Raw genomic sequence first — 21,059 nt, 5'->3', positions numbered from 1 at the left:
GAAAAAGCCTAAAAATCCCTAAAAAAAAAGTTTAGTGAATCAAAGGAGATGCCACTGAAGTACGTTAGCAATTGATTAAATCAATTTGGAAGGGACTTCAGCATATCACACATAGTCCTGTTCAGCAAGAGCAGGAATCTACACAAGAATAACCCTAACCTGCTGCTCAGTTCTTCTTTTCACACTCACTTAAAAGATACTTCCAAATAGTTGTCTCAAAATTAACAGTGTCATCGTGATCATTAAGAAGAGCAGCATTCCTGTTCTCTTTTGCCTCTTCCTTTCTATTTCATTCACCATGATGGTCTCAGATTCGAGGTCAAACAGGAAGGGGAAAACGTCATGTTTTATTTCAGTTTGCACATCAGAAAAAGTACCCTGAAATTTTGGAGGCTGTTACATTTCAAAGAGATAAGAATTTTACCCACTATTTCATCATTCCCTTATAGAGAAACAGTTTCTTGAAAATATTAAGATTCAGATACATTGTTATCAGTCGGTTCATGCTAAACAAGACAGCATTTCATCACTGCTCAAAAAGCAGCATTCACATTTATGCAAAAGCAAAGTTTCAGGTCATCACTATCTGATAAAGGTAGTAGAAAAAAAATGAGAAAAAAATGAGAAATATGAGAAAATGAGAAATAATATGCTTACTCTGCAGACATGAGTACTATAAAGTGAATAACGATATGGAAAGATAGTTAATAATACAACAAAACCCAGAAAAAACAACAGCAAAAATAAAAGCAGAATGTGTATTATCTACTATAAAAATGGAAGTAGAATAATATAGAAGCAGAAAAGCTTTGTGGGAAAATATGTATTGCAGAGCTAATTGTGGGCAGGAAAATTCTTGTATCTGATCAGTCTTTCTGTGTTCTGGCCAATTCAGAAATCAGATTACACAACACACCAGACAAGTCTGTGATAATCTAAGATGATGCACTGTAGCAGTATATATTAAGTAGCAAGTCTTCTACTGTATAGCCTGAAACGTAACTAATCAAGAGATTATTATTTTTAAACAATGTTTTAGTTTTTAATATATGGGTTTTGAGCAAATAAAAAATAATGCAAAAATAACCCAGCTCAATACCCCAGGAAAGTTTCCAAATAGAGATTAAGCTCAACTCATCTGTGACTGTCCATGCTAAAGTACCTATCACAAGGACCATAGAATTTATTTTTTTTTATCCACAAAATCTTTCACACTGAATAACATATACCATTTTTTGAGTTTTTAAATACAGTAAATAAAGCTAATAACCTCAGTGGAAAAACAGCAGTCACAGCATAGCATACAGCTTTTTATAGTCATGTACTATAGTCATGTAAAGAAGCTCTTTTAGTTACAGTATTTAAGCCTTATACTGGTAGCCTGAGAATGCAGGTAAAAGCTGCCACAACATAGTAATGAAAACATTTTATCCTTCTCAAATTTTCCCTTCCCTTCTACTTCCCAACCTGCAGATATGCTTCAAGGCACAGAAAAAAAAATATTAGGTCAATATTAATTTTAAGCTTAACATTTAGAATATTTTCTACTTCAGAAGGAGGAGTTCTTGCCAGAGGGAAAAAAATAATCACCCCACACACAATTGTTCTAAAAATTCAAACATATTGAAGCAAGTTCTGTAGATAGTATTAGGAAAATCTAATTTAGAAGTTAAACTGGATTTCTTTCCCATCACAGTGGAACAATCACCAGTTGAATTCTCTCTTGTAAGTTCCTCAGTCCTCCTTCCATAAATACTATGGGATGCCCCAGGCTCCTGGTAAATGAAAAGGTTTGCCCATTTCTGCTGTCAAGCAATCTTGATGAATGGCCAGAGCAGGAAGTCACTCATGTACCAGGAATACTTAATCTGAGGTAAATAATGACAGAGAACATGTTCCTCATTTTTATGGTAAAACTGTCTCATTTTCAGAAGCAATGTGGGGAGTCAATAGTTTTCCTTCTTCTACTTTTCCCCCAGGCTGTTTTAACTCCTACACTCTAGCACTAGAGTAAAAAATGCCAGACTACAGAAACAGAATTCATCTGTAATTAGAAAAATTTTTCCAATTCTCTCGATTCAGGAGCAGAATTTCTTTAACAGACAATAATCAGTGCCCTTTCCTTCACAGTGCTACATCTCTATAACCAGACTTACTCCAGTCACAACAGCAACTTCCTTGGGCTGCCCCTGAGCCTTTTAAGTAGTTTTCTCTTTCCAAGCTACTTTCAGAATATTAGCCCCACTGGGACCAATTCACTGCTACACCACCAGCCCAGAGACCTGCAGATGCTTGTCATGCTCTCTTTCGTCACCTGGACATGCAATTCTTGTCTATAGCTGCTATCAAAGCCATCAAATGACCATCTTACTCAGACAATCCTGCACCTATAAATGATTTCTTGTGGTAAAGTTTGCAGAGTTCAGTGTATCTTATTTGAGTGCCCTTGATACCATCAGACTCTGGAGCACTCCATTTTTGCTGATCTTGCACGTATGAATTACCTTCCTTTTAAAATACTTCTCCATATTCGCAGTGACACTTCTTTCTATTGACACTTATTTCAGTCCTCAAAGGAGTAAACTGATCAAAGGCCAACTCTATCTTCAGCCACCCACATAACACAACACCTTTGTAAATGGTGGCAGAAAGCACCATATTATCAATAGCCCCCTGCAAGCATCTGCAGTCAGAATTCATTCTAGGAACAATCTTCATGTAGATTAATGGCACAGATAACCATAGAGAAATGCTATAGATAGCCCAAAATTATCTTGTCAGACAAGACATCTGGGCACCTTTTCCTACAGAATGAGGAATAAATTCTGTCTACTATCCTACCTCAAAATACCAAAATAATTGTGCATATGAATAAAATGACACAGTTTCATCTAGTTTTTTAACACTTTCCAATAGTGATCTGGGTAACAGTTCAAAAACTTTAATTTTTAACCGTCAAGACACAAACATGTATTATTTATGTCATATTTAAGTCAAAATAAATGAGCCTTGGCAATCTTGACATATCCATCAGTGTACGTTCTATACCTCATATTACAAAACTGAACTTTGATCATCTTTGGTCTAAAGTGTTTCCAAGATGCAAAATGCAAAAATGCATTTTTGCAAAATGCAAAAATCAATATCAAGCAGCTTATACAAGATTTTTTACTGCCATTTCCTTACTTAATCAAAACCATATTATCATGAGAAAACAGTAAGATCAGAATGTGCCTGAATAGCATATAACAGGCATTTGGATAGCACAATGCAGTAATTTAATTTTTTTAATCAGCATTCTTAGTTTAATTTTTGTTTTCAAGAAGAAAAACTATACAAAGTACCTTCCACAACAGGCTGCACTAAACAAAAGGACTGCAATTTCCTCAGTGGTCTAGGCACAAATATGCTTTTCTCACTGCCAGTTTATCTTCCTCTACCAAAATAAAATCCACAAGAAAAACTACACAATTTTCAAGTCCAAAACTTTACCTTATCTCTCTACTAAGTATGTAATTATTAGAGATAATGTATACCAAGACACTAAATAAAAAGCCAAGAAACACTTCACTATAGTTCCCTTCCTCCTGTTTTCCCATATGGAGAAAAAGGGCATTAAAATCTCAGTCTTTATTTCCAGAAAGGCCATATTCCTAAAGATATAAACAATGAAAAAAATCCTTATTTCCCAAGCTTTATTATACTGATTACTTCTTTTCTTGAATGATTTTCCCTTCCAATGCTGCACTAGTAGCCTAACAGACTTTAAGGTCTCAAGTTTGTTTTCCATAGACATAATACTGAAAGCCTGCTAACTGCTATGACATCTAACAAAAATATAATCAAGGGATAAAATGAAGCAGTCCACTGATTAAATTCTTATAACAAGCTTAAATTTCATATAGGAAAGTAATGAAATGCAAATAACACTGTCTCTACAAAAAGAGTGCAAACAAAGGAGAAAAAGTGGTATAGAAATGTAAACAGCAGAAACAACTAATCTGCAGAACCAGAATCCTGGTTAAGGGTGTCAATATCATAGCAACAAGAAGGTATCCTGCAGCAGAAAGCATTGGAACTCTACCATCTTGTGGCTTCATATTCTGCAATGAGTTAAAGGAAGGAGACTTTGGAGCACAAGACAAAAAACATAAAAAAATTAAAAAATAAATCCTCTTCTATTCTAAATGTCTCTACTATTACCTCTAATGCTACCAGTTAGAAACTAGTTTAAACAATCTGCCTGCAAGGTCCACTGCTGTCCTCCACTAGTGACAATTTTTTGTTTGTTTGTTTTTCTTGCTGTGTTTTGAAAGCCATTTCTTTTAATTGCTTTCTTGGCAGTTTTTCAATACTAGCTTGACTCCAACAATTAAGACCTGTAAAGACTCCCTCCTTCCCTAGGTCAAGGCCACTGAGATGGTGTTGCTTATACTCATTACAAAAATTTCAATTACTGATGAAAAACTGCTTCTCTTGTACTTAATTAACAACTCAACTTCTCCTTTCAAGACTTCAAGTATTTTTTAACTAATTTTTTTAATACACTGAAAGTAAAAAGGTATTACAGGAAGGAAAAAAAATAAAAACAATTGAAAAATGTATTATATTCCTCGAGTATATACACATCATTTTTCCACCACAAACAGCACATACGTGATTAACTGCAGGAATCACAGCACATATACAAAAATAAAGAACAAATACATCACACAAAAAGAAATGCAAAAGTACTGTTTCGCAAAAATGGTCCCAGGAAACTCCTTTCAAAAGTAACTTAGCTGCAAAACAAAGGGTAACAACAAGACCAGGTGCTGACCTAGACACTGTTAAGTACATAACTTCTGCTAAATACAGAGATAGTAAAGGCATTGTGAACCCTCCCTGACTCAAGCTCTTCTTCCCAGGGAACTGATGATAGACCACAGAGATACCATTTAAGCCCACAGATGTTCCTCCAGATTGTGATAACTCAGTGAGACTGTAAACTTGGATAGACAAAGACCCTTTTCTTCCCCCAGCAGCCATCCCACACACGTTTTTCTAAGTAACCTGAAACAGCAGCAAGTGCCCACATAAAACCAGCAAGTACTGGGATGGGAAGAGGCTGCCCAGCAGAGTCACAGGTTTTGCATAACAACACACTGAGACAGCTGCCCTTTCTTTGGCATTAACAGTTTTCCCCAAAACGGGAAAAAACTTGCTAGAAAGTTCTAAAGATATTTCTTCATTTTGGTTTTGACTAATTTTTTTTTAAATGCTATTTAAGGTCAGGTTCTGAAGATCTTTTTCCCATAACAGTTTCTTTAGGAAAAGCAATCATGTCACAAGAAATTACACAGGGTTTGATTGTACATAGGTGTTTGCAAAATACCATGTAATTTAAACAATGTGTTGCATTTGAAAATGAGTAGCCATTTCCTTTGATTAAAACACTGCTTTAGAGAACAGTTGATGTACTTATGCCCACCCAATGGGCCCAGAGACATGACAAAAGCAGATGCATGAAGTATCAGATAAGGAGTCTGCAGTAAATTACAACTGTTTTAAGTATATGAAGAAAAAATGCTATAGGGAGCTCAGATAAAACTCAAAACCTTGAACCTTCCTCAACTCTCAACCCCAAGTTAGGCCTTTGCATTTTAGAGCTGTTATTATCCTGTAATCCATGTTGTGCTTCTAATTTAAAAAGCTCCATATAGAACTGTTCAGAATTATGGATGCCCTGAGCATGAACTGCTGTAGAACATTTTAAAGTGCATGTGACATAAAATCTGATGTATTCATGCAGCACAGCCCCCATATATAAAGCAAATGGCACAGGTTAATACCAAGGACACAAACTTTTCATTACAGTTTCACTTATTCTCCTAATATCAGCCATCACTATAAAAAATGCATCAATAAACCTATTTCTAAGTAATTTCTAAGTTATTAATTGCTAATAGAAATTTATGAAGAAACCTTAAGTTAAAATTCCAGTTCTGTGCTGAAGCGACCTTCCAAAATGTTAAGCATAGAAGCTGCCCATGACAATTGACACTTAGCATCTCTGAAAATTCTGGAATATTTAACTAGGAAATAAACCAAACATTTGTCACATATTTAAAAGTTTTAAGTTATAACTTGGATAGCAGAATTCAAAAAACAGAAAGCCATATACATTACTGTCAAACAAGACAAAAAGCTTTCAGCCAAACTTCTTGAGAAGAATTTCATGCAAAGCTGGTTCCATTAGATATTCAACCTCACCCCCAGCAGCACCACAGCAGAATTCCCTTACAATCCCATTCTCTGCAAACATCAAAACCAGCCTTAGATTTATACTATCCTTTCTTTTCACTTCAACCATTTCAGCTGTGATCAGTAATGACCATTTCAACTGCCCACTTCATACAAAATGCTTTCTTCAAATAAAAAAGGCATTTGTGCAATAAAACAAGAGTGAAGGAACAAAAATATAAATAACACTTTTTCCATCTTTACAAGGATTTTATTATTTATTGTAAAAAGGTGAAGAGAGAAAGTGGCATTCCTAAAGGATATATTCCAACTATAGATCTGCAACACCATTTCACAAAAGATGACTTTGAGCTCCTTTTCTACCTTCTCTTCTCAGAAGCAATGCTGATTACTTAGAGCTAATTCATTTCCCCTGTTCCAGCTAGGCCACATTTCAGAATCATCTTTGAAGGTGCTATTTACTGAATTAATCAATCAATCAATTCTCCGTATGCTAATACTCAAATATTCCAGCTTGTCACATCAAAGAATCTCCATCAAGAAGACATGTTATATAATTAAATTAGCCATATCACAAGTAACTTGTGCTTTTGATCAGGAAAACACAACATCTAAGTCTTCATTAGGATATTTGCTTATTTGATCATTTGGTGAGTGGCTTTTTTGAGAACAAGTAAATTAACTTTTTTGGAACATACTGCATTGCTTTGCTTCAAACAAAATAATGGTTTTCCTTTTTCCTTATCAGCCTACTTCCCTGAAAAGTATGCAAGATTAACTGCTTTGAGCTCATCTATTCCTACATAACATTTTTAAACAGCACCTGATAGGAACAAAGCTCTGTCACACACTAGTATTTGTAAATGAAAAGCCTCAGTATTTTATATACTGCAGTACTCTGAAGTTAATTCACTTATATGAAGTGAACATTCATTTATTTGTGAAAGCTCTAAGACTTACAAATCCAAGTTTACAAAGTTGCTTGCCTTGATAAGCTTTTATCATATATTTCCATTTATATGATTTAATCATATATTTATTCTTAACTGAGTATGCATGTAAATTACCATATAAACACCTGGATCTGCTAAGAAAAAAGGTAGCACTGATTTGGAGGGAGAAACTAGGACATCTTTTCTTACAGCCAAAGTATCAGGACAAAGATGCAGCATTCCTCACTTAAAGACTGGAAAAAAAGCAATACTTTGAGCAAAAAACAATGTTTAGCTGGTGGTACTTTATTTTTATGAAGCAGTGTCACTACAAATTTATATAATTGAATTTTAAGAAACACTAATCTTCACAGCAACATACCTCACATGATGTAATGTAAGTTGAAAACCATAAGAACTGTAGAATCTTTTACTTCTGCTACAGAAGTCATACTGTCACTAAATCATTGAACAGCTAGGGCTAGAAGGGACCTGAAGATCATCCAGTTCCAACCCCGCCTGCCTGGGCAGGAACACCTTCCAGTAGACCAGGCTGATCAAGGTCCCATCCCACCTGGCCTGTATCAAAGTATATTTATAATATCCAAGTGTTTACACATTGTTTTCATAAATTCTGTTTTGCTTTCACATTCTATGCTGTCCTCACACCATGCTCTTAAATCATAATACACATCTTCACACAGTTCTTGCTGCGTCTGGAATACTCTAAAGAAATTGCATAACTATATGTCTGTTGTGAATGCTTGCTTATGATGCTGAAAAACATCTTATGAAAAACAACTGGAGTCTTAGGCAGCCATTCTTCTTTGGTAGACATGAACTCGGCATTTACTTTTGCAGTAGTGAAATATTTATACTGATGGAGAAGCCCAGGCAGACATGTATGTTTATTGCTTTGGTAACCTATGTGAGATTGGTATAAGAGCAACACCTTTGGAGGCTATTTTTAAAAATGAAGCAGCTGTCTAAGGCTTTTAAAGTGCTCTGATAAGAAAGCAGTAATGTGTCAGTGTTCAACATGTCACAGCTTAAATATTCTTTCAGAAGTCTTAATGCACATGCATTAATAATGCACAGTCTGAGGGAACAGATCTATTTGAGCTGAATCTGACCAATGTTATTACTCACAGAGTGCAACCAAATTTGAAAACAGGTATGGTAATGGGTAAGAGAACACTTTTCACCTGTTTTTTTTCCTCTTTTCTTTAAAATTTAGAAAACCACTAAGTTCTATCTGCAATTTATATAGCTTATTTAATCTGAAGTACTGCCCTCACATCTATCAGGTTTGAGAACCTATAGATCTCAGGATTATTTCCTCACAATCAGATGAAGCTTTCTGCATCCTTAGAGTTTAAAAGTGTGAATTTATGTCTAGCTGAAATAGTTATTTTCCAAGAACATATTAAACTGTACCTGAGCTGCTGCACAAACTGTAGTGACCTAAAACTGAAATACAGTGTAACTAAAAATAAAACTACTGATTTTTCTGAGGGCTGTACAGCTTCATGTCTGAAATTTCTTTTACTTGGAAATTTTATATATATGTGATTTATTCACTCAATGCAATTAATGCATACCCTAATCACTATAATAATCTCAGGCTTTCCACTTATTTTTCAGGCATTACTAATTTCACTAACAATGTCAAAGCAGAACCCACAATCAGAATGCTTCTGAAGGTAAAATTTTAACTAAGTACGTTTTTACGGGTTTTTTTAAAGGCCTATTCCTCTGTCTGCAAAATGTTTTCATGCACTTTTCAGACTGTGAAAGACATGTTGAATTAAGCCTAATTAAAAGACATATTACAACACTACTGCATGACAGAAATCTAGCAGTACTAAGGCAGGACACCCCAGTGCCTTAAGCTTTGTGGTAAACAACCTCCACATACCCCTTTCCAACCTGAATTCTTCTGTGATTACATTTTAAATTGTATTTCTGAGTAATATATATTCAACTTTGGTGATGGCCATTTTGAGAGTGGACTGCAAAGCACAACTGAAAAAACAGAGTAAGATTTACTTAAATCAGCAGTTTGGATTTTATTATATATAAAAAAAAATATCAGCACAAGCTGGCATATAATATTGCACTCAGTTATTACATTAATGGACTCAGAAAGTTAGCCAGAGAAAAAATTTCGTATGTGGCCTTTCCCTTTCACTGAGAATATGTCTGCTGTTGTGAGGAAGTAAACAGACCTGCTCTATGCCTGTCACAGTTTCAGCTGTCTCCAGCAGTAACTATAAACATCAAGCATTATCAGGCCCAGAAGCAGACACTGACTGAAAAACTTGCTGTTAATTTCAGCAAGAACAGCTACTTACAAGAGACTTAGCTGAAAGCAAAATTACAGGAAAAAATTATCCTGGCCCAAACCATGACACTGCCCTACTATGATCGAGAAATAAACTACACACAAAGAAATTTTTAGTGGATGTAAGCAAGAGCTTAGCATCAACATGAAACAGCTTTAGTAAAAATCATTTCGATATTTGTTCTATCATCATGAAATCAAAGAGAACAAAATTCATCACAACAAAACAAAATTAAAAAACAAACAATCAAAACAGTTACCACATAGTAAGATATGAAGCCTGATAATTAATCAGGCAAGAGTTCTGAAGAAATATAGCTGAAGTATATACAAGCGTACTACAGCAGAAGACAGCTTCAACTTCCAAGCAGATTTTCATTTTAATAAAGAATTGGTTGCGTACATTCTTTGACATGTATTAGTCAAGTATTTTTTAAAATAATCATTTTTAAAACAAGAAAAACATCTGTAGGAGAGCTTTCTAGGTGAGGAAAAAAAATGCCTGTCAATATTCCTACCTCTTAGTGTAAGCTGAGTAACATAAAAGTATCAAGTATTTTATGTATTTATAGGTGTGAGACATTCCATGTTGGTTCTGATTCCTCTGGTTGTTTTTAATACGGAAGAAAATAGATTAGACGGGATATGATAGCAGAAAAATCAAACAAAATTGTGTCTCACACAGTTTTTCAGGCTTTTAATGGCTGGGTTAGAGGGTTCATGTATTCACTGAATACATGATGTCTCTAATTTGGCTGAGTAACTTAGTGCAGTAATTTAACTGTACACTTCTGTTAATATTATCTTGGATATGGAATGACTCTGCATTTAAAACTAATGCTACTTTACATGCTAGATTAAACATTCCACATCTAGTAAAGTCTTTGTAGCAGTAACTTTTAAAAGATGCTTATTCACCCACACAGCTATAGGCTCATCCATTGCTATGGACAGAGCTCCAAGAACAAAATAGCAACTGCTCAAATCAACCACTATTGCTTTAAAGCAGCTCTGAGGCAATAAATGGTTAACCTCCCCCTGTACCTGCAGAAGTTCCGTTCCATCAGTGAGGTTGACCAGCACACCAAGAGGGAACTCAGCCACTTGTGATATGATGGCTCCTGTTAAAACATCCTCCACTCATCTTTGCCTACTAGCATTATGTATACCTCCCAAACACATATCAGATTTGTGAGTCCAACAAGTTTCAGCTTCAAAAGCTTGACTGCAATGATAACTGCTGCTTCAGTGCCCTACTTCATTTTATTGTCATCTAGAAAATCCAACACTACCAAATAATCAGTAACTGTGTTTGTAATACACTTTAACATGGAATGGGGAGTGACACAACCTTAACTGTGTAGATTACTGTGAATGAAATCCAGTGCAGCCATGCCACGTTACCATTGCTGCTGAAGATGTTGTGTATGAAAAGGTCTCATCATTAAATCTCATGAAATTCTAGGATAAGAAAAATTGAGGCCTTTTGGTATTACATACTTTCTAAATAAAGCAATAGTCTCATAAAAGCAGCAAACATATACTGTAGCAACAGAACTACAGTTTCATATGACCAGTAACCCATCATTCCCAACCTTCCTCCCAACAAAACAACTTGCTGTATACCACAGTAACAGAGCAGGCCAAGAGGTAGAATGTTTACAAAGATTTGTGAAAGTAGTTTTCTAACAGAAACTTAGTCTGAAAAGTAACACTTTGGAAACTTCACTGGTATTTAACCCTTCCTTCCTTTAAGGATTTTCCATGTCAAGCGTTGTCTAATGTTTTCCTGCCCTCCAAATCTAAACTTTGTGTCCAGTTCTGGGCCCCTCAGTTCAGGAAGGAGACTGAGGTGCTGAAGTAGGTCCAGAGAAGAGCAAGGAAGCTGTGAAGGGATCCAGTCCTGTGAGGAAGGAATGAGGAAGCTGGGGGTGTTTCGTCTGGAGAAGAGGAGGCTCAGGGGAGACCTCATCACTCTCTACAACTCCCTGAAAGGAGGCTGGAGCCAGGGGGTGGTTGGTCTCTTCTCCCAAGTAGCTACCAGTAAGACAAGAGGGCATGGACTTAAGCTCTGCCAGGGGAGGTTTAGGTTGGATATTAGGAAGAAATTCTTTACAGAGAGTGATCAGACTTTGGAATGGGCTGCCCAGGGAGGTGGTGGATTCTCTATCCCTGGAGGTTCTTATGAGACTGAATGTGGCACTCAGTGCCATGGTCTGGTAACCACAGTGGCAGTGGATTAAGGGTTAGACTTGATTATCTCAGATGTCCTTTCCAACCCAGATGATTCTGTGATTCTATGATTAAACCAAGTCCAGCCAGCAAAATAGTGCTTTCCTTTATTTCATACTCCATCGATAACATAATCTTTCCATATCTGGAGACAAATTCTCATCTCAATGACACCATCATCTTAACAGTAACTGTCTTTTCAGCAATGTAACTATAATCACTGTTCACATACCGGTATAAACACCTAAGCTCCTAAACAAAAAAACAAAAAAAAAATTACATCCGAGTTAACATATTTATGCCAGTAAAACTCTTCTAGTGGCAAGATTAATTCTTAACTTAAAAATAATTGTAGATCCTAATTTAATCTTTTGTTATATTTTTAGATAAACACATGCATAGACCTGACTTCATACAAAAATGCCATCACAAAGGAAACAAAACAGCATGGAAATTTCTACCCAGAACTTAGTAAGCAACTTCATTTCTGATGGTCAAAAACTAACAAAATTCACCCCTTTAAAAGTGATCTTTTTCTAGTCTCAGTAAAAATCTTAAGTAATGAGAAGTATTTTGCCCATAGAAGCAGCAATTATAATTGAGTATGATGAATAACAGCATGATTTCAATCATGGCTACACTGCAGAGCACAATCACACTGGAACAGATAACCTACAGAGCAGGCAATGAGACCCCTGAAAAACAATATTAAGAAATTCAGCCAACCAATTCTTCAAAACACTTGGCTTAATTTATTCCCAAATACAGACTCTTGTGCCTCAACATGCATTAAATTGTAATTATTGCTATATACACCAAGGAATGTTTTTGGGATAATTTACTGAGGGAAACGTTATGAAGTCAAACCCATGTAACAGAGTTGGGGGAAACTTATAAAAACTTCACAAAGCATAAAAGCTTTGCTTTGCTATAAATATAAGGGAGTAAAAGCATTGCCCAATATAAGTAATGTCACTTATATTTCAACTCAGCCTGGACTTGCAGCAACCCTGCTGCTCCAGTTCTCATGCCTCTGCATTAAGGCCTTTAATCTTGCAGGAAGAAATTAAATTAAAGGCATGGGTTTGCAAGGAGGGCAAACATCTGCACAAGACAAGACTGACACCACTACTCTCAATTTTCAACAATCAGCTCCATCTGCCTAAAAGGAAAGGGTAACAATAATTTGTCAACCCATCCATCCCCTTTGTTCTACTGAAACAGGGCAACTGACAGCAGTAATCCATTGCTCACAAAGGCACCCTCATGAACAGCTGGCACCTAACACTGTGGAAGGATATACAGCTGCACTATGGTCCTTCATGGGACCATAAAGCCATTTGGGAAGGACAGAGGATATGTTCCTCATAAAAACCATAGCTCTCTTACTGCTCTCCTTAGCTGCCTTGTTTAATTCAGCTAATTTTTTTGTGCACCAGGCCAGGATGCCTTAAGAGTGAGTGATCAATAGTTGCAATGCTAAAGCTGATAAATCTGAACTTTTCACACACGCTTTTGCTATGCTTAAATAAATATCAATAATGACATTGCAGGAAATGCAGTAGGGATAGCACAAGGACAAGAGGCAAAGCATTCAGCTTTCTGCACATATACAAATGAACTTATCTTCTCATCCCCCCTAGCCTACCCAGAAATTTGTCTTCAGTAAGATCAACAATATCAGCAAGATGAGAAGCCTAGTAAGGGGGACTTTTAAGTTCTATCTGACCACCCCAGGCTCTACTCCATTTTGTTTTCATTTATAGCATTAGCACGCATCACACTAAGGCTTTAAAGACATATATAGATTTTATGAGCAAGTTTCGCTCACATCAGCTCATGGTAGCCTTTTTTCCAAAATAATGTACCTGTATAACCACATCCAAACCTATTTTTAATAACGCTGTCTATTTTCATTGGGATTATCTCAATCCCCTTAACACTAATTTTTGTTACCATAAAGCAAGAATCACCCTGTTATCTGTTTCCCTTGTTCACGTTTTAAATTTAATCAGAATATCTGAGGTGTCAATAATCACGTTTGGCTTTCTGACAAGAATGAGAAATGGAAATAAAACTCATGCTGCATAACAACAACAATCTGCACTGTTGTGTGTGAACAACTTTTTAAGAACTCTGAAAGCAACCTTTTTAGTTGAAATATGGAAAGGAAGTTGGCCTTTTCAAACTCAGTTTAATTAGCCAAATAACTCATTCCAAATACTGAGCAATAAATTACTTGAAAGCCACTAGAAAAGATGCCCATATTCACTCCAAAATCTTCAACACTGCCTCTCAAAAAACATATTACAACTAATCAAAATAAAAGTAGGAAGGGGAAAAATTTACTATTATGTTACACATTTATTGCTAAATAATTCATATTTTCCATAAAATACTTAAGACAGTATTACTGAAACAGTTTTAGCAGCAAGTTGGGAAGTAATACATAGCCTAGAGTGCTCTCTTTCTTTTCCAAGAAGAGTTTCAGGGAAATATTCTGGTCATGAAAATGTCTATCATTTGGTCACCAGAAAGTCAAGTAAAGTAGATAGCTAGGCTGAATTTTAAAAATGTAAACATGAAAGCATCTCAGCATACTTTAAGTAATATCCTTACACTGGTGATGAATGTGAGTCTACCTTAATAAAAACATACTTACAGAGCCATCTGAAATTGTTCTAGCCATTTTTTCTTCAAGTCTTTAGTTTTGCAATAAACTTCTAGACCATTTTGACCTTGGATATGAATGAGGTAGAAGCCATAAGACCACTGCATAAAAAGATCAGTAATATGAAGGTCACAAGTTATGAAGAAAAGATAAAAATAAAGAAAAAAAACAAAGGCGCATTTGTACGTTTCCTTAATTCCCTGATGTTGGGAACTACAAGACCACATAATTGTGTTCACTTAAGAATAATGTAAACATTTTAACTACATCAAAATAAGCAAAGTTGAAATACCTAAATATTCACTTCAGCTTATATTTAAAGCATAGAACTTCACAAATCAATTGGATATACATTCTGAACGCCTGCAAAATGTTTCAAATTGCTGTTAAAAAATACATTTTATATGAACTAACAACAAATTTACCTTCTTATTTTCTTTATCAGTAGTGGGGTTATTTGTAATTTTGTATTTCTGAAGATCTATTATTTCCTTCATTTCATAATTATCACCTCTCCGTTTGCAAACAATTACAGCTAGATCAAACAAGAAGATATGCCTATAAAAATACAATATAAAGATGGTTAAAAACACTCCAGAAAGCCAACAACCGAAGTCTTCTTTTAATTTACACACCCTTGCTTATGGCACATGAAATTTTGAAGGTGAACAATTAAACTACTGTATAACAAACACTGAAAGTATGACTTACTGTTTACAAGGAACTTAAGTGATCTTAGATGAGAACATAATAGATTACTTCCCATGAATCACTTTGCTAATTCACTTGGTAAATGGTGGATAGGCTCTGTGAATGCACAGTGAAATGCAAAGTGCTTTCAAGACTCACTGAGCTGACCTCAAATCTAAAAAGAAAGTTACAGCCTTTTTCATAGCAAATGCCAGAAGTCATGCCATCACCTGTCTTGCCTTGCACGTTTGTCTAACGTAGTTATCCTTATTTCCCCATCACCTTGAGGTCTTCCATACTGCAAGAGGGAATGATTCTGAAACAGAAGCAGTATGTATGATTCAATACAGCTGAAGTGTCAAAAATGGCAATAACATGTAAGAAGAGTCACTCCTTTCACCCCAAACAAAGACTTTTCAGGAGTCCAAGGATATCTTTTCCTCAGTATCATCTAAACTAAATATAATAAAGAACATGTCCATTCCATATTTGTCTTCAGATAGGAAAATTTTTCCTGTTACAGAAACACCTGATCACTATACAAATACTAACCTTTGATTATGCAAATATATTTAACTACAGACAGACCTCCAAACCAGCAGATTTCTCTACTTAAGCATTTTATGTCATTCTAGACCAAGCAAAGCATGCTTATACTTAAGTCACCAAGAGTACCATAATCCCATATGATATGGAAGAAAAATACATCATGTATTTGATGAATAATTATTTTAAAACTGTATAGATGAAAAATATCACATACCAAATTCTCTATTGATAATTGAAACTGTCTAATTTCACGAAGTGTTTCATTATCTCTCTTCACTTCATTGACGTATTGAGCCAGGTCCTAAACAGAAAAAAGGAGAAAAAAAGTTTTCCATAATTATTTTGGCAACTTCTTTCTAATTTTGCCTTTGACTTATCTGCATATTTAGTAACATCTTTAAAAATAAAATCACCTTTAATGTTTGAGAATTACATAATTATAAAAGCCTCTGCATACCTTCAGTCATATTTACAACTTTCTTCATCTTACCTATTAAAACACAAATTTAGTACCAAGAAAGTGGAGGAAAACACTCAATTCATTATGAAAAAAGGCTCATTTTTTTCTGAATGTTGCTATTGTCTTATTCTCAAGATTAAAGATGGAAATGCAATTTATGCAACACACTTATGGTCCAAAAAAGCATTCAACAACATCCAATATCTGAGAATAAGATAGAAGGTAAATAAGAGTATATAGTAGAAAATATACACAAGGCAGTTTAAGGTGTAAACATGGATGCCTGGGTGCTTATGAAAATAGAAGGTGCTACTACCCTGGTAGCAGGTTCGTGCTCTTACTGTTGCACATCTGAAAGAAGCCATTACACAGGAGGTTTTTAAAGGGACTTGTAATGGGATATACTACCTGAAGTTGCAGGTTGAAATTATTGTCCCCTTTATCAGAATATGCTCTGAAATGCTTGACTAATAGTGACAGTTTGCTGGGGCTTCTCTCCTTATGGTTAGAGATGTGGAATGAGCAGGAGTGGTAATTGGTAAGGTAAGGGATGATGAAAGCAGCAGCTGGAAAAGGCTTCTCATCTTCAAACCTTGCTTTTATGGTATCCCTTCAATATGGTGACAAGTTTGGAGGGCAGGAGAAAGATAAATTTCCCTCCTAAAACATTTTTAACCAGAATCTAAGAATAGCTGCAATCATTATGCTACCTTCCTAAAAGAACCTGTGCAGGATACATTCATATCAGTCTTAAAAGAGTTAGTGTAGAAATAAATAACCTCTATTCTTGCTGCTAAAAGAAATCTGACAGCATAATCCTTCCAAAAATTTTCTTTCTAGAGGGTCAGTACCAGTTTGCTGGCACTTTTTCCAAAGACATTTTATTTTTAATCACATTTAATTTTATTAAATTCTAGAAGCAACATATTTATGCTTCACAGTTACTTCCACTGCACTGCAGGGACCGTTCTAAGAGAACACAGTAAATCAAGAAGGAAACAATGCTCCAACCTTAAGGATTGATACTCAAACCTGTGGGGGTGTAGAGTTTTGTGGAGTGGGTGTGTTCAGTTTTTTTAATTCATTGGTTATGTCCTGCTAGCCAGCACATAACTGCCACAGCCAACCTGCCAAGAGATTCCTTAATTGGTCTTTTATTTTCAGTCCAACAGCCAGCAAAAACAATGAATCAAGCCAGAAAATGGAATTCAAAAAAATAATTAGATAAAAAGGGGGAATAAAACCTAGGGTTTTTTCCTGGCCAATTAGTGGCAGCCAGGAAGCATAACTTGCCACTAGATGGAAGCAACACTGTGCCATCCCATTTCAGATATCTCTCAGTGGGATATTATGATGGTGGCTTCCTCCAAACAGCAGAACACAAAAACAAGAAGCCAAAAATTTAATTTGTCAACTGGTCTGTATTCTAGACATTCAGAACAGACATTACAGGTCACATGAGACAGCTCTATGACCCAAACTAAGTCTTCTTCCATGCGCAGTGTTGGCTTCTTTACCCCTTTCCCCACAAAGAATAGAAAAATAACACAATTTCAGTACATGAAGTCACAATTTGTGCCATGAAGCCAAGTGAAGCAGAACTGTGCTTTATTCCTGATGCTGTGCAGAAGAACACATAGACTATTACCTTACACCTTGAGGCAGTACACTACATATACGCAAGTATTTTTTTGCACCACTTGCAGGTGAATGTACAGTGACACAGTCTACCTTCATAAAGACACTAACAATTTAAAAGTTAAAGCTACACAAATCATATTAAGAATAAAGATTAAGACAAAAAAGGTCTTGTAAAGATAGACAATTGTCTTAATCTCGATGGGAAACTACTGACCTTGATCAGAATTGATTTATGGTGGCAGAAATAGTCCTAAACCTTGGATGTGAAACCAACATTATTGAAACACCTGTTTTCCATTTCATTATATGACAGTGAAATGATGTAGAAGTAAATTGAAATAAGGAAGTTCCATTTCATAAACCCTTAACTTCAGAAAACTACTGAACTTGCTTCCCAGACTTGAGCAAACCGTCAACTATGTACTTGTCCTGACACAGTCACAAAGCTCACAGTGACCCATGGAAATATGTTTGACCTGCTGTGAACATCATCTCCTCCAGGAAATACAGTTTTTGAGCTACCACTTTAACTACCAGCAAAGATATTAATACTTCATTGCCACTAATACTTACCTTCATTGCATCAAGTGCCAGTTTTAGATTTGCCTTATCCATGGGATCAGTAGTGTGCTTTACCAGCTCCTGTAGACCAGTTAAAGAGCAGTTAAAACTTTTCACCCACTTTTTTCTGTTTCTGAACTGAGGTTGGCACTCATCCCCAGCCCACCAAAAAAACAGAAAACAGAACTCAAGAATTCACATTTTCATCCCATAGTAACTGAGGCCTACTGTGAACAGGTGGTAGAAAAGTGTTTACAGACTGATTGCTGTATAGCCTAAACACTGACCTTAGCTGATACTGAGTTAAGACACTAATGTGGTCTATCTAGCACTTCAAACTTGCCAATCAGATCAGTACTGTAAGGGCATGCTGAAAGCACAGGTAAACATTTCATTTGCACATTACTATACAGTATGTCATCCCATTCCAGAGAATGCTCTTGTCCGCAGAGAGGGATCTATGCTGGCAATAAAATTTAACCTAAACTGTGCTTTAAAAAAAACAAACAAAAAAAATCAGTCTCATTATGTCTACAATTAAGGTGACTCAGGAGACAAATTGAAATATAATGCAAATGTTTAAAGAATTTTTTTGCCACTTCCCATATGGAAAATAAAGGGGATTTTGGGAGGTTTATGAAGTGAAAAAGTGATTGCTTGGGGAAATAGGTTATTTCTTTTTTATAATTTGAGAAGACAATTATACATTTCAGTTAGCATAACAGCTGGTTAAAACCCTAGGAAATTATAGAAAGAGTATTTATATACTTCATAGTAACATTCTAAAAATTCACCAGAATTTTTCTTTGACGTCTACAAATATGTCTTTGTATAATGTAGCATTACACATCAGAGCATAGTGACATATTACACATCATCTTTTCATAATATACAGGTTGATTACAAAATCATGACTCAGACTTTTTTTTTTAAAAAAAGAAACAGTTGTACCATTCATTTTGTTTTTTCCAATTTTTGACTGATTAAAATACTTATGACTCATTTATAGAAATACTTTGAACATTTTAATATTACGGAATGCATCTTGCTCTTCAAAGTCAACATTATGCTTCACATACAAATAGTAGGTCTTTTTCAAATTACATTTTACAAGCATCAAAAAGGCTGACAATCTAAATAAAGTGATGTATTTCCTTGCAGCTGAACTAATGAGGCTCCTGGCACAGCTATCAAATTAAATTTATAAGACTCTTCACCCTTATTACAGTACTAACTGCAAAAGCTAACACTTTATGAGTTCTAAGAAGCATTTCAAAATAAATATGACTTTATTGTCATTTATGACAGCAAAGAAACATCTTAAATTATGCTGTAAGTATGGATCAGCTTCCTTTTTTGGGGTATAATGATTTACATTTCAAAGTACCATGATTATTGTTTGGTGCTACCAGCCATTTTAATTATATCAAGAATGAAAGGTTCAGATACTGAGGAAATATTAGTGTTTTATTCTTTTTTTCTCTAGGTATGCTTCAGCTCTGAGGAATGATTTCTGTAACAAAACCTTGACTCATTTATATTTTGTAACACATCAGTCTGAAATCTATGGAAACGTCAATCACCTCCCTTTGATAGCTCTCATTTTTAAAACCCACTGATGTTAAATAACCTCAGCTTTCAGCTGAGGTTTTGCTTTCAGCCCCCTTAAATTTCAGAAATAAAGTACCTGGAGCAGTAGATGATATTTTAGCACTCTCTGCATTGGAACCACTAAAAGATCCCGCAATGTGAATTTCCCATTATTGGCCCTTTTGGAACATTCCTTGTCCAAAGCAGAAGAAAGAATAAGACAAAAGGGTTAGAAAATAACAGTATGCAGGTGATATAAACAGTTCAGTGATGTATTGGCTAAGCAACTCCAGTAAGGTTGTGATTAAGAATAACAACAAAATTAAGGAAAACAGTTGATATGGAAATAATACCCAAGCAAAAAAAGACTGGGTCCAGACACTTGTTCTGAGGTATTTCAACAGCATGAGGAAATCAGTCAGTCTTACTTCAGCCCCTGAAAAAATTATGGAGCAAGTCATCTCAGAAGCAATTTTCTGAGCACATGAAGAAAGTGACTGGGAATATACAGCCTGGGTTTACCACAGGTGAATAAATTCTTTACCTACTTGACTGCTTTCTATGAGGAAGCAGCTAGATCTGGAATCAACCTTGACTTTCCCAAGGCTTTCAACATCGTCTCCCCACAGCATCTTGATTTCCAGGTTGGGATGTTATTACTGAACTACTAGCTGGGTGAAAAACTCAAAAAGAGCAATGACCAATATTTCCTATACTACCTGAGGAACAGTTAGATACAGAGCTCCACAGGGGTCTGTCCAGAGACCCTTCCCATTTAATATCTTTAGCAATGAAAGAGGATGCCCATGGCAAGTCTGCAGATAGCACCGGATTTGACATGAAGAGGACACTCTTCATAGAATCATAGAATTGGCTGGGTTGAAGGGACCTCAGAGATCATCAAGTCCAACCCTTGAACCACCATTGCAGTTGCTAGACTATGGCACTGAGTGCCACATCCAGTCTCTTTTTAAATATCTCCAGGGACGGAGAATCCACTACTTCAGTGAGCAGCCCATTCCAATGCCTGATCACTCTCTCCGTAAAGAAATTCTAATATCTAACCTAAACTTCCCCTGGCACAACTTAAGACCATGCCCTCTTGTCTTGTTGAAAGTCGTCTGGCAAAAGAGACCAACCCCCACC

General features: G+C 35.8%; 1 protein-coding gene across 2 annotated transcripts in view; it reads right to left on the bottom strand.

Moving 5' to 3' along the window:
* The window catches only part of VAV3 (vav guanine nucleotide exchange factor 3), a 158,667-nt gene that overhangs the window by 65,086 nt on the left and 72,522 nt on the right, over positions 1 to 21,059 (bottom strand). For both annotated transcript variants that reach the window (XM_030455485.1, XM_030455486.1), the window contains exons 10-15: positions 20,011 to 20,106; positions 18,336 to 18,404; positions 15,876 to 15,962; positions 15,343 to 15,428; positions 14,848 to 14,980; positions 14,414 to 14,523 (exon numbers count right to left, since the gene is read on the bottom strand). In XM_030455485.1, the coding sequence (XP_030311345.1) occupies positions 14,414 to 14,523; positions 14,848 to 14,980; positions 15,343 to 15,428; positions 15,876 to 15,962; positions 18,336 to 18,404; positions 20,011 to 20,106 (581 nt within the window). The remainder of the gene's footprint in view (positions 1 to 14,413; positions 14,524 to 14,847; positions 14,981 to 15,342; positions 15,429 to 15,875; positions 15,963 to 18,335; positions 18,405 to 20,010; positions 20,107 to 21,059) is intronic.

This window comes from Calypte anna, chromosome 8, assembly GCF_003957555.1.
Source record: "Calypte anna isolate BGI_N300 chromosome 8, bCalAnn1_v1.p, whole genome shotgun sequence".
NCBI lineage: Eukaryota > Metazoa > Chordata > Aves > Apodiformes > Trochilidae > Calypte > Calypte anna.
Note: the sequence above shows the minus strand (reverse complement) of the source record. Positions and strands in the feature narration are given on the sequence as shown.